General features: G+C 37.6%; 1 protein-coding gene across 2 annotated transcripts in view; it reads left to right on the top strand.

Moving 5' to 3' along the window:
• LOC122542322 (myosin-9-like) overlaps positions 1–13733 on the top strand; it is a 169611-nt gene that overhangs the window by 113035 nt on the left and 42843 nt on the right. For both annotated transcript variants that reach the window (XM_043679971.2, XM_043679970.2), the window contains 7 exons: positions 2387–2580; positions 5141–5262; positions 5830–5899; positions 7076–7236; positions 9289–9397; positions 10892–11023; positions 12370–12576. In XM_043679971.2, coding sequence (XP_043535906.1) covers positions 2387–2580; positions 5141–5262; positions 5830–5899; positions 7076–7236; positions 9289–9397; positions 10892–11023; positions 12370–12576 — 995 coding nt within the window. The remainder of the gene's footprint in view (positions 1–2386; positions 2581–5140; positions 5263–5829; positions 5900–7075; positions 7237–9288; positions 9398–10891; positions 11024–12369; positions 12577–13733) is intronic.

Here is a 13733-nt window from a genome sequence, read left to right as displayed (position 1 = left end):
ACTGTGTGGGGGAAAAAAAATGCCAGGAAAAAACGTTGCTTTTATTTATACTTGAAAACTGGAGCTTTTCTGGAAAAAAAAAGTTGGAGAATTTGTGGGGTTTGCACTGGTTTAAACCATTTATTTGCACTGGTTTAAAATATCACTTGAAAGCACAAATTGAGTCAATGTTGTAAGAGTGAAAAGAAGTTAACTAAAATATTTTAGATGCTTTACCATAAAAGCTACAATGAATCTAATTTGAAAAAACATTGCAAGAGAAAACAGGAAAATGAAATTGTCAACGGTGCAGTTAAACAACTTGACTAAGATTGTAAAATGTAACATGTTTAATTGGAATTTGAAGAAATTAGAAATAGGTTGTGTAGTACTTAGTAATGTCATATGTTTGTATAGCCATTAAAGTAACTGTTGGGGGAGAAAAGATAGCTCTGCCATTTTCTTTTAAAGAAAAACCATTTAACATTGTGACTTTCTACATTGGTCATTTTCAATATTGCTAATGGTTGCAGTGTTGGAGAATAACTGTTCCTTAGGTGCAGAATAGTTTCCCTACATTGGTTAGATTGTGCATTGCTGAGTTCTAAGCTTATTGAGTTGTATGTCCCTAGGATGTTTGCTCTAAAGTTGCACCGTATGTAATATGTAGAAATTACAGCTGAAGTTGAAAACTGTGGTGTAATTTGTTTATCCTACATGGGTGTTAAGATTGATTTCCCACATTTCAGTTAAAATGTAATTATTTGTTTTCACTAGTATGGATACTGTGATGCTGTAGCCAGTAGAAATGTCCTCAGGGTATTCATCGTGGAGAATTCTATTTTGCATTACCGATTCTTTGTGCTCTGTTCACAATTTGAAACAGATGCTGCTGTTCACTTTTGGAAGAGAAAGGGTCCCTTTTGTTGTCTAGCCCAATTTTGATAACATCATCATCTACCTTCTGCTTCATTACTTGGAGTATCTATGACTTGTCCAGCCAAACTAGTTGCAAAAGAGAAAAATATTTTCAAACATTATACATATACTGTGTTTGAACCTACAGGCAGCTTTGTGTAGGTCATAGTAGCAAAACAAGTGAATACTTGTTTAACAAGTCTATATATCTTTCCACAAGGTGACCAAAATGTGGATATGCAAAGGCAATGTTTCTTGAACAAATGATTTGTAGATTTTGTGTGGTTGAGGTGTGAAGGGCACTGGTGCTGATGAATGGCATGTTTTGTCATTTTGGACAAATATTTCTAAGTCTGTAGTATGACTGACTGCAGAATAAAATTTGTTCTTTAACTGAAATGCAGCACTAAAGCCCCTGCTAGATCAACATACTGTTTTCACTTTTCTTTCTGAACAACTTTCATAACCTAATTGCAAAGGGCTAATTGAAGGCATTCTTATCCTTTTGAGGTATGCATGTTAAAAATTGTAACTATATCAACACATTTTGTATAAACTTGAGACCAAGCTAATTCCAGTCTGAGATAGACTAGTACCAAAGATCAGTTGCTAACCAGCTGTGACAAATTGTCCTTGAGCATGTCCAAGCCTATTTTGACTTTTAGACGTTTATACAATATTTTTGGTTCTTTATTTCACGATTCATTAATGAACGTGGAATTCTTCTCTTATCTGAGACTTAATGTTGATATTTGTCCTGATACTGTTTTCAGTTTTATCTTCAGTTAAATAATATCATTTTATTCTCTGACCTCTTACAGAAATGCTGGTGTTCCTCAAACTTAATCTCCGAATCCTTCTCACTCTTCCAAACACTTCTTAAACAACTTCTATGAACTCTGAAGTTTCCCATTTTTCAGAAGTTATACCATTGCCATTTGGCTAATTGCACAAGACAGCAATTGTTATCAACAGAATATAATCATAACCTTAGGTTTACACATTTTTCAATACTCTTGAAATCTATTACAACCATTGACAGCAATTCTGTCTGTTGACTTGCTTATTTACCTGCGTGCATTGCTGTGTCTGCCTAGGTTAAATTCACCTACCATTTTATAAATTAAAGGTTTTAGCACCTTTTTGAATGTAATCAATTTCTCTGTATTTAAGTGTAATTTGAAAGCCAATACCAGGAAATAGATTGAGAAGACTAGAATTTCCCTCCCATATATATATTTTAATTTCTACTGAATATTGCAGCATTTAATTTTGAACTTTTTTCTATATTCGCTTGAACTATTAAAGAGAAATGTCTAAGGTTTTGAAATATCACCTGTGTGGGTTAATCAATTGCTGCAGCTTTTCAGTGTTTAATTACTGCTTGCTGTCACTACTCACTACATTACTACCTTTACCACATCTCTCACCTTCGCAGTTTTCTACATTGCTAACATGGTTAATCAACTTAGATTCATTGCTTTCTCAGTGGACCGCATTGTTGGACTGGATCAAGTTGTAGAGATGTCCCATACAACATTGCCTGGTGCATTCAAAACCAAAAGGGGCATGTTCCGCACAGTTAGTCAACTTTACAAAGAGCAGCTTTCAAAATTGATGGCTACATTGAGGAACACCAACCCTAACTTTGTACGCTGCATTATTCCTAACCACGAGAAGAAGGTAAGTCCATGATCTGTCAGTTTATGAAAGAGGTAGGGAGGGTCACAAAATTGATTGAAAAGCCAATTATAACTGCAAAAGAGTCATCAAGTAAGGCTGTGAGGATTGAGCCAAAATACATAAAGAAATTGAACTGTGTGTACGACAGACTCCCAATTAATCATAAGGAAATGAAAAAGCAAATATGTAGGCAAGTCCCTTGAGTGATCTAATCCTGGTGTGCAGGGGGCATTTTCAAAACTTGCAGATAGCGCAATGAGGGGAGAACAGTGTAGAACTCCAAAAGGACGCAACCAAGTTGGTGGAGTGAGCAGCAAGCAAAATTAAATAGTTTTTGGCTGGAAGTTTGTTTGTGTGTGTGTGTTTGTTTGTTTCCATCTATCTATCTATCTAGTGGGAGTCCCCAAGGCTTAGGCCTCGGTCCCTTTTTGTCATTATATCAATGATTTGGACTTCATCTTACAGGCATTAAGAAATTTATGGATTATTCAAAAATTGGCCAAAGGACCGATGGGAAGAAAGCTGTTGAGTGCAATGATTTGGAGATACTGGTGTACAACTGTGTACTCCACGACGACCTGATGGAGTGGTGCTCCGAAAGCTAGTGCTTCCAATTAAACCTGTTAGACTATGACCTGGTGTTGTGATTTTTAACTTTGTTGAGTGCAAGATATGTTTAATAGTTTCAGGTGGGTGGTGGAATAGTGGCAAGTGGAATTTAATCTGGAGAAGCGTGGTATAATGCATTTAGGTAAGATTAAGAGCAGGGATATTATACTGAAACTGTAGAAAATATTATTCCAAAGCTGGAGTACTGCATATTGTTCTGAACATTAGCAAAGATATGATTATACTAGAGATGATACAGATGGGCTTAGCGAGGAGGTTGCCGGGAATGGAGCATTTTAGCTATGAGGAAAGATCGTATAGAGTTTCAGAACTAAGGACCCTAAAAGGTATCTAATTGTGCAGTTCATTAATTTGAGGGGTTTGGGTATGAGTCAATTATTCCCATTATTCTTTTGAATCAATATCAGAGAGCATTTATGCAGTCATAGGTACGTTGAGGTGGGATTCAAGGGGTTGTTTATTACCCAGAGAGTGACTGAGTTCTCAAAGCCTGAAAGAGTGGTAAGAGATTAGAAAAGGTCAACAGTTTTGAAAAGTATTTGGATATGCACATGAATGCAAGATCTTACAAGATTATATGCTATGGACCAACAGCTGGAAAGGAGAACTAGGCTTGATCATTAGTTGGCCTTTACAGATGCAATGGGCCAATTGGCTGCTTTCAGTAGTGTATATTTGAGACTTCTATCTTGCCTTGAGAGTTTATAAAAACTCCGTGAAGGGAGGGTACATAAAGTGAACTATTTCAAGCTTACCCCCAAGTGCAAAATCTTTACAATTCTGAATAATCTATGAGCATAGTATTACACTGTCCTTTATATTAAAACCACACCGCCCTGTGGCCCAACATTTCAACTCCCCCTCCCACTCCTGGGCCTCCTTCACCGCCGTTCCTTCACTACCCGAAGCCTGGAGGAAGAACGCCTCATCTTCCGCCTCGGGACACTTCAACCCCAGGACATCAATCTGAACTTCAACAGTTTCTTCATTTTCCCCTTCCCCCACCTCGCCCTAGTTCCAAACTTCCAGCTCAGCATTGTCCTCATGACTTGTCCAACCTGCCTATCATCTTTTCCACCTATCCACTCCACCCTCCCCCCCGACCTATCATCTTCATCCCCTTTCCCCACTCACCTATTGTACTCTATGCTACTTTCTCCCCATCCCCACCCTCCTCTCATTTATCTCTCCACCCTTCAGGCACTCTGCCTGTATTCCTGATGAAGGGCTTTTGCCCGAAACGTTGATTTTATAGCTCCTCGAATGCTGCCTGAACTACTGTGCTTTTCCAGCACGAAACTGTGCTTATATTAACCTGGTAAATCAGGGTTATTGCCAAAACAGCCTTGCATAATTTACCAGTGAAGAAAAGTTTGCACAACTTTAAATGTAGTTTTTGATAAAAGCAAAATACTGCCGATCCTGAAAATCTGAAACAAACTCTATGCTAGAGAAACTCAGCAGGTCTGGCAGCATTTGTGAAAAGAGAAACAATTAATGTTTTACTGAACTCTAACGTTAACTTTGTTTCTCTCTCTGCAATTGTTGCCAGGTCTGCTAAGCTTTTTTGTAGATTTGGTAAAAACGAGGACTGCAGATGCTGGAAACCTGAGTCTGGATTAGAGTGGTGCTGGAAAAGCACAGCAGGTCGGGCAGCATCCAAGGAGCAGGATTTTCCTGCTCCTTGGATGCTGCCCGACATGCTGTGCTTTTCCAGCACCACTCTAATCCTTATTTATAGATTTGGCAGTCTCAGTTGACAAGAAATAGGGAAACAAATTAAAAGTTAGATTTCTGTATTTTGGGCTAGTCACTTCAGCTTGATCTTGGGGTTCTGAGTCATGTGCATTACCATAATGTCACATCTCCTTTATATGATGTAGTTTACAGTAAAAATGCTTTAAACTTTTGCCTCCTTTGATTTTAATAGTCTGGAAAACTGGAAGCTCACCTTGTTTTGGATCAGTTACGATGCAATGGTGTCCTTGAGGGTATTCGTATTTGTAGACAGGGATTTCCCAACAGGATTGTGTTTCAGGAATTCCGTCAAAGGTAATCTGCCTTAACGTTTCCAATAGTGAATGTGTCTACATGTTGCAGAATAATAAAGCAAACTAGTTTTCGCAAAAAAGAAAACTTCTGTCCATGTGTTCGTTCTTGTAATCAAAAGGGCAGTAACAGTATAAATATGTGGTTTAATTATGGAAGGCCAGGTTGAATGGTGACATCGTATTGGAACAAAGTTGAGTTTTAAAAAAAATGTTGTGTAGATTTTTGTACTCCAAGCTAGTTATGAAGGATGAAATGGGAGTCTATATTTACTTGGTTTAGATTTTTTAGTGATACGTACTGCTTGACTCAGACTTTGTTCCAATTCTAAGTACACGCACAGAAAATATCTGTTTTGATTGCCTTTGCGAGTCGAGTAACAAAGCTTTCGCAGCAATATGTTGAGTAGGTTATTGTCAAATCATTCAGCCTATACTGAAATAGTTTTTTAATTGTTCATGAAGAAAGCTAATATCTGGTCACTTTCATTGATAGGCTTATATAGTTAGCATTGTGCATAAGTGAGCTGGTAGTTTGCTTTTGTTTTGATTTGTTGTCTTTTTCTTGCAGATATGAAATCCTTACTCCTAATTCAATTCCTAAAGGTTTCATGGATGGAAAGCAGGCTTGTGTACTTATGGTATGCAATTTTAAATCTGATTATAGATTTGAGTATTTTCGAGCTTACTTGTAATTTTTAAAAATTTTTAGTCCTGAGATGTGGGTATCATTTGACAAGGTCAGCATTTAATGCATGATGTGAATGTCTGAGCACCAATACCTGATTCAACATGAAGTATGGTTATAAGCATTGTTTCGTTATATGACTATGGAAGATTTTTTGGATTCTCTTTTATTACCAATTTCATCTACCTTTAGTTCTCACCTCTCCTCAGAACTTTATATACTTGGCTTGGTTTTCACTTGTATAATCAACCTGATGTTTGTCACACATTCCCCTTTTTCTATTTTATCCATTTATACTCGTCTGCTTGAATTGCACTGGTCCCACTTTCCAAAATATTTTGAATATTCCAGGAATCTAAAGCCTGTTGACCCATCTCCTTGAATTGCTCCACAACTGCTCTGTAACATCCTTGGCACAAAGGAGGAAGCATGCTTACGTGGAGACAAGTCTGCAATAGCTGAAAACTTTTCAGTTCTTCTAACTAGAGGATCCCCATCATTACTGCTTTCTGCATCTTCCACCTGACCCTGTAGAGCTGAGTAGAGGACTTGAGACCTGTAGGGAAAGGACGGGGAAGTGAACGTGACAAGTGAATGTGAACATGAATCTGACAAGTATCAGATCCGCCATATTTCTATTGAATAGTGGAGCAGGCTCCAGAAACCTATTGACCAACTCCTTTTTCTATTTCATACGATTGTGTGGAATAATCTAATCTCCAGTTGTGATCCTCAGTGGAGTCAGCATTTCAAACTTTGCTTGCAGAAAAAATATTTAAATTTAGTGATCTAAATATAAAACGAGATTGCTAGTTCTGTGAAGTTTAGTTATCTCTTTTCTGTTAGTCTAATGTTTTGTTTGAAATATAGTTTTACATGTGTTAGCATTAATCTTAATAGAGCTTATAGTGTGAGTCTAGACAATGACATTGTCGCAACAAGATCTTATCTTGGCATCTACTGATGCCTGTGATTCCGTAGACACCATTGGCTATCTAACAGGGCTAAGAAAGCTGACTATTCAAAATGATATTTAACACGTCATTCCATGAGTTTCAAATCATGAACCCATCAGGCAATGCTGATTTATAGCTGTACCTTGAAAAAATTAACTCTTGGATTCTTGCAGATCAAAGCTCTAGAGTTGGATCCTAATCTGTACCGGATTGGACAGAGTAAGGTGTTCTTCCGTGCTGGTGTATTGGCTCATCTTGAGGAAGAGCGAGACTTGAAGATCACTGATGTCATCATAGAATTCCAAGCCCTGTGCAGAGGTTACTTGGCAAGAAAGTAAGGGATCTGTTTTTGGATTGCTTCGTTTAATTGTAGGGTAAATTTGGTCTCTTTGCCAATCATACCCTAACCTTGTTAAAACTGGGTATGACTTAATCTAGTTCCTTTGCTTGAACTAAGTAAACTTTGGAATAAAATTTCTTAAAATTCATATGTCCATTTGCCTATCTGGAGGTATAAGTGGAACGCGGAGTGACATTTCCTTGGGATGTAATGTGACTGCGATCAATACTCTCTCATCAGGTTTTTACGCTGGTACATAATCACACGTATCTGCGCTTTGCTCCTCCTACTCTCCCTCTTCCTGTTCCAAATAGTTGTCATATCCTTTATCCCTGATCATCATTGCTTGGTAATTGGAAACTCACTTTGTTTCATTGTCCTATTCTCAGTTCCTCAAAATCATCCCTCTTCCAATCTATTAACTTGGTTTTCAATAATTATGACCACCTTTAACACATTTTAAAGTGCACAGTATTATGGTCACTTGCATGTTTCTGTATTTTTTTTTAATTCTCTTCTCTGATTCAGGAAGGTTATTGCGTGCAGTTCTGGTCTCCTTCCTATCGGAAGGATGTTGTGAAATGTGAAAGGGTACCGAAAAGATTTACAAGGATGTTGCCCAGATTGGAAGATTTGAACTGTAGGGAGAGACTGAATGGGCTCGGTTATCCCTGGAGCGACAGGCTGAGGGGGTGACCTTGTAGAAGTTTACAAAATCATGAGGGGCATGGATAGGGTATATAGACAAGTTACTTTCCCTGGGGTGGGGGAGTCCAGAGCTAGAGGACATAAATTCAGGATGAGGGGGAAGATTTAAAGGGACCTTTTCACAGTGTGGTGTGTGCATGGAATGAGCTGCAAAGGACGTGGCTGAGGCTGGTACAATTACAGCATTTAAAAGGCGTCTGGATGGGTTTATGAATAGGAACGGTTTAGAGGGATATGGGTCAAGTGCTGGTAAATGGGACTAGATTAGGTTAGGATATCTGATTGGCATGGGTGAGTTGGATCTGTTTACGTGCTGTATATCTGATTCTGAGACTCTACAGACTCCTTTCCAACTCGATATGCTCTTCGTACATATTGTAGGAATTCCATTCAATTCTCCCTTTCATCCACCTCTTCAGTTAATATAAAGTAGTTGAAATCCCTCATTATTACATTTTTTCGAACTCAATTTCCTAACTTGTCTGAATATTTTTCTCAACCTCACTTTCACAATGAGGTGGTCTGTAGAGTACACTACAACTGCAATTGAACCTTTTATTGTATTTTTATCCATATCTGTTATGAAATGGCAAAAAGAGTAAGCCGCCATCATCTTCAGTCTGCTTTACTATTCTAGATCATGGCTGATATTCTTTCTCACTGTTACATTGCTCTATTGTCCCCATATCCATGATGTCATTTAACTAGAAGTCTTTGTCTCAACTTAATTAATGATCAAGCTTCCATATCATCTAAGAGAACAAAGGTTAATCACCCTCTAAGTGAAGAAGTTCCTTTTGTGGTGCTAAATGGCTTGTCTTTTATTCTGTTCCCTCAGATTCTAGACACCACAACTTTTTTAAGAATTCTGGATGTTTCTGAGATGGCCTGTCATATTTCCAATCTTCTGAATTTATTATGAAGGCAGACTTGCCATCTCCAAAATCAGTCTTGCAAATGTCACCAGCACTGTGCACAATTGAATCTTTTTATTAATTGCCATTAATTTATTCTGAATAAATATAGTTACTCCATTTACTCCTTTCTTTCCTTTTTTTAAAAAAGTCATGTTTTACTCTGCAAATTTATTCCTGATCCTCATTTTCCTGCAGTCATATCTTGGTTACTATAGTGTCTAATTTACACAATATGTTGGCTTTCACTTTTGCTGTTTTATATGGCTACTATTTCTGTATAGACATTTTTGACTCCTTTTAATGATTCTACTTATTTGTATGGTTAACCATCCTTTAAATTCCTGTTTTATAACCCTTTCATCTATGAATTTACTGTTGTACTGCTTTTGGGAGCTCTATTTTAATAGCAAGTGTATTGCAGGGCCTTTGCTCGACGCCAGCAACAGTTGAACGCTATGAAAGTGATACAGAGGAACTGTGCTGCTTACTTGAAACTGCGGAACTGGCAATGGTGGAGATTGTTCACAAAGGCAAGTATTTGGTCAACCCCTAAGACATGGGCAACAAAGTTCCTTGACTTAACATTTGTTTGTAGGCTGTTCTCCTTTACCTGGATATTAGCATGGATAGTAATTAGTGACTTTGCATGACCAATGGGTACTCTAACATAAATTTAAAATGCACTGGAAATGCCCAGAAAGGTCGGCAGATCCTGTGAAGAAATACAAGGTTAACATTTCAGTTTGGTAGCTCTTTTGTCAAATGTTGGCACAATTGAGAGAAATTTTCCCAATGAGACATGCTATAATCAGTACTTTATCTTCTAAAAATAGCTGATGCAAAACTTACAATAGAAGAAACAGTTGTTAGGATAATAATTGATGATGAATAGCTTGTTTATAAATTTGAAGTATAGAATTCTCATGAAATCACTAGTAGAAATCACTTCAATTTGAAATACTTTGGACAATTCTGAGCAGTTTAGAAAAAATGTCAATACTTTGGAAAGGATCAGAAGAAATGCCCTGGGGTAAAGACCTGCAGTTATGAGAAGTTAAAGTTAGACTGCATCTTGGGATAAGGAAAGTTGAGTTGACAGATGTTTTCGTGATAGGTTAAAAGAAACACAATTCGATCTGGCAACCAATCAATAACTAGAGATTGTAAACTTTAATAATTGGCAAAATATAAAGTTGGGAGTGAGAAGAGATGATATATGTAAGAACCTGAGGTTTGGAACACTCCATTTGAAAAGCTAGCGGAAGATTATTCTATAAATAGTTTTGAAAGGTAGATTGACAGGTTCTTAAGGATGAGGAACTTTTTGAGGATTATGGGCAAAACTTAGGTGATTTTGAAGCAACCCAATCAAAGAGCAAGCACTGATGACAGCCAAATATATTGTTTACAATGTTTCCATGAATTCCACAGGCAAAGTGGCCAGAAGCACAGAGATGTTACTGCTGTATCCATCCATTTCTTGGTTTTTTTTTAAACCATTTCAATTCAGAATTTCAATCCACGTATGTCACCACTTGTGTCTTGATAAAAGGCAATGTCATGAATTAACTAAGAATGTTCAACTGAAAATTTTCAAAGATTTTAAAAATATAATGTTGTGTATTTGCTAAATCACTCTTACCATAATTTAACTACCAGTGATTTAGAAACAAAAACAGAAGTTATTGGAAACACTGATCAGGTCTGGCAGCACCTGTGATGAGAAATCAAAGTTAATGTTTTGGGTCCAATGACTCTTCCTCAACCATATCTGAAATGTTAACTTTGATTTCTCTTCACAGATTCTGTCAGATCTGCTGAGCTTATCCAGCAACTTCTGATTTCATTTCTGATTTACAGCATCCACAGTTCTTTTGGTTTTTATTAAGATGTAATTTAAACTGTCCTGTGAAACAACTGAGGTCTATTACCCTGAATTGTTATCTTTGTGTACAAGCATTTTTAATTCATCTGAAAAATTATCAATTGGATTGTTTCTTCTAACAATGATTATTAATACACAGGTGAAGCCATTGCTTCAGGTGAGTCGACAAGAGGAGGAAATGATTGCCAAGGAGGATGAGTTGTTGAAAACCAAGGAGAAACAGTTGCAAGCAGAAAATAGATTGTCTGAACTGGAGGAGCAACACACCCAGGTGAATATTTGCCTTCATAAGGATTAATGTTCATTAAGCCCTGTATTAGTAGCATCATCTAACAGTGAAATAAAATATTTGTGAACATTAATAGAAATATAATTCCATGAAGTGTGACAGGGCCTCCTTTGTGATATCACTTGGAGTGCACTGACTTCACTGGAAGGAGATGGTGGGACAGCAATTTCACTGGACTAGTTCCTCTAATGCTTAAATTATTCTTGTATTAATTGAGTAATATCCAATCTAATGGTGGTGGATCTTGATATAAATTTGATTTAATTGGACCATATGGAGAATGTTCAAGTTTATAAAACATCTCCATTCAGTTCTGCTTCATCACTTATGACATATGAACTTTGCTTCTCTAGATTTAATCAATTTTGCCTCATCTGACTTTATGACCTTTTTCAAAGAAGCTCATATATATTTCTCCAAGTATCACCCAATGTGCACTCCATGTTCAAAAGTTATTCATTTTATATTTGCCATTTAATAACAGTTGGAATTGAAATGTTAATGGAGCATTGATATTGCTTACGTAGATTAAAATGATTTAAAATCAATTTTAGTACTGCGTTATTATGAATTAGTATAATTTCAAGGGAACTGGGAAATGTAAACAGATGAATGCATATTGAAAACAATCCTCTGAAGACATGAGAGCCCAAATAATCTATGCTGCACTGTATCTCTGTGCACTTTCTGTGCAGTGTAGCTACTCTCAATGTGAGGAGGACTAGGCCATTTCATAACCAATCAGTGGTGTCATCTAGAATTAACTGACCCTGGGGAGAAAGCATTTAAAGTATTCCAAGTTTGTAAATAGTTCTGAATTGAATGACTGTTGGCCCGTCTTGAGGTTTCAAGTACTTCTCAGAGGGTGGTGGGCGTTTGGAACGCGTTGCTAGGAGAGGTGGTAGAGGCAGGCATGGTAGATTCATTTAAGATCCGTCTGGACAGATGCATGAGTAGGTGGGGAGCAGAGGGATACAAATGCTTAGGAGTTGACCGACTGGTTTAGACAGTATGCTTGGATCGGCTCAGGCTTGAAGGGCTGAAGGCCCTGTTCCTGGGCTATAAATTTTCTTTGTTCTTTGTTCTCTTTGTTCATCTGTATTGTTCCCTGGGAGCACTCCTCCTTGACCTGACTGGAAAAATCTGAAATATTTGCACTGTCAAGAAAATTATTTTTAACATTGGATAATATTTTGGTCAATGTATTTCTCCTCATGCAAACAAATTCACTCCCAAGATTTTCATAATTAACCTCTGTTATGGAGATGATGGTCTGTGGTTGCTATTTTAGTTCTCATACTTAGTTCAACTTGCCTTTTGACTTGCAGTTGTTGGCTGAGAAGTCTGCTCTGCAGGAGCAACTACAGGCTGAGACTGAGCTCTGCGCTGAAGCAGAGGAGATGAGGGCACGACTTGCAACCAAGAAGCAGGAGCTGGAGGAGATTCTCCATGATCTGGAAGCAAGAGTGGAGGAGGAGGAGGAACACTGTCAGCAGCTAGTAACCGATAAGAAGAAAATGCAACAAACAGTACAGGTAAAGTTGTGTGTCTTGAAGAATATGCTGGGCTTTTAGAATTGCTGGATTAAATCACCACCTCCATCCAAACCTAAGATTTAAGGGAATGAAATATCAGTTCATTTTTACCTTCATAGGAAATGGTAGTTATTTTGGTTTGAGAATATGTGCAGTGTTTTAGTCTATTGGGTATTAAATCAACTTGAAAAATAAGTCAGCAGGTACTGGGATTTTCTGTTAATGGGAGTTGATTGCAAGCCATGTCAAGGCAACCACTGTTAGTTTGTAGCACCTCTTGCAACAATTGATTATGATCAGACCATGAGCTTGTTGTAGGAACTGATAGGACATCAACTGTTGGCAGTGTCTCATACTGATTTGCATTGTGAAATATGAAGGTTCAAAAATGATGAAACTATTGGTCCAGCCAGATTGTCCCATGCCTGTGTGTATCATAATACATACACCCGTCTGCTCCTACCCCTCAACAAAGCTGTATAATTTCCTCAGAAAGGTCGAAGTACAAATCAGTTAAGAGAATATAAATTCCATAATATTCCCTAATTTCATTAGACAATGAAATCTAGCACAGAGGATACTTGAACTGATTTTATGCAATAACTACTTGAGGTGATCTAAGTTAGAAAATTGTATAGCTCTAAAACAAAAGTCAAAGTAACTGGAGAAACTCAGCAGGTCTGGCAGCGTCTGAAGAAAAGGCAGAGTCAACATTTCGGGTCCAGTGACACTTTGGAACTGTTCTGAAGAAGGCTGACTCAACCCGAAACATTGACTCTGCTTGCTGTCTACAGACGCTGCCAGACGTGAGTTTCTCCAGCTGTTTCTGCTTTAGTTTCAAATTTTCAGCATCTGCAGTCATTTCTTTGTTTAATGGTTCAGTTCTGTCTTGAATGATGCCTGTGTTCAATGTTCTATGTTTCTAAGCTGGCATGCTCCATGAGTCTACTGTTCTCTTTGAAAAGGAACATTTCCTAACAGCTAACTAATTCAGTTTTTGTTTTTGTAACCTGAGAATGAGTGATCAGATTGAGCTTCAAAGTTTTTGCTTTCTGGCTAATAATGAGTAATGATATGGATTCTCACCTGCTTCATTGCACAAGTGTCCAGAAAGTTTGAAATGTTAGTTAATGTTCAGTGAACAACCCGTCAATTGA

This window comes from Chiloscyllium plagiosum, unplaced genomic scaffold (genome assembly GCF_037043375.1).
Source record: "Chiloscyllium plagiosum isolate Xiang-an unplaced genomic scaffold, Cpla_swu_hap1 HiC_scaffold_33, whole genome shotgun sequence".
NCBI classification, from domain to species: Eukaryota; Metazoa; Chordata; class Chondrichthyes; order Orectolobiformes; family Hemiscylliidae; genus Chiloscyllium; species Chiloscyllium plagiosum.
Note: the sequence above shows the minus strand (reverse complement) of the source record. Positions and strands in the feature narration are given on the sequence as shown.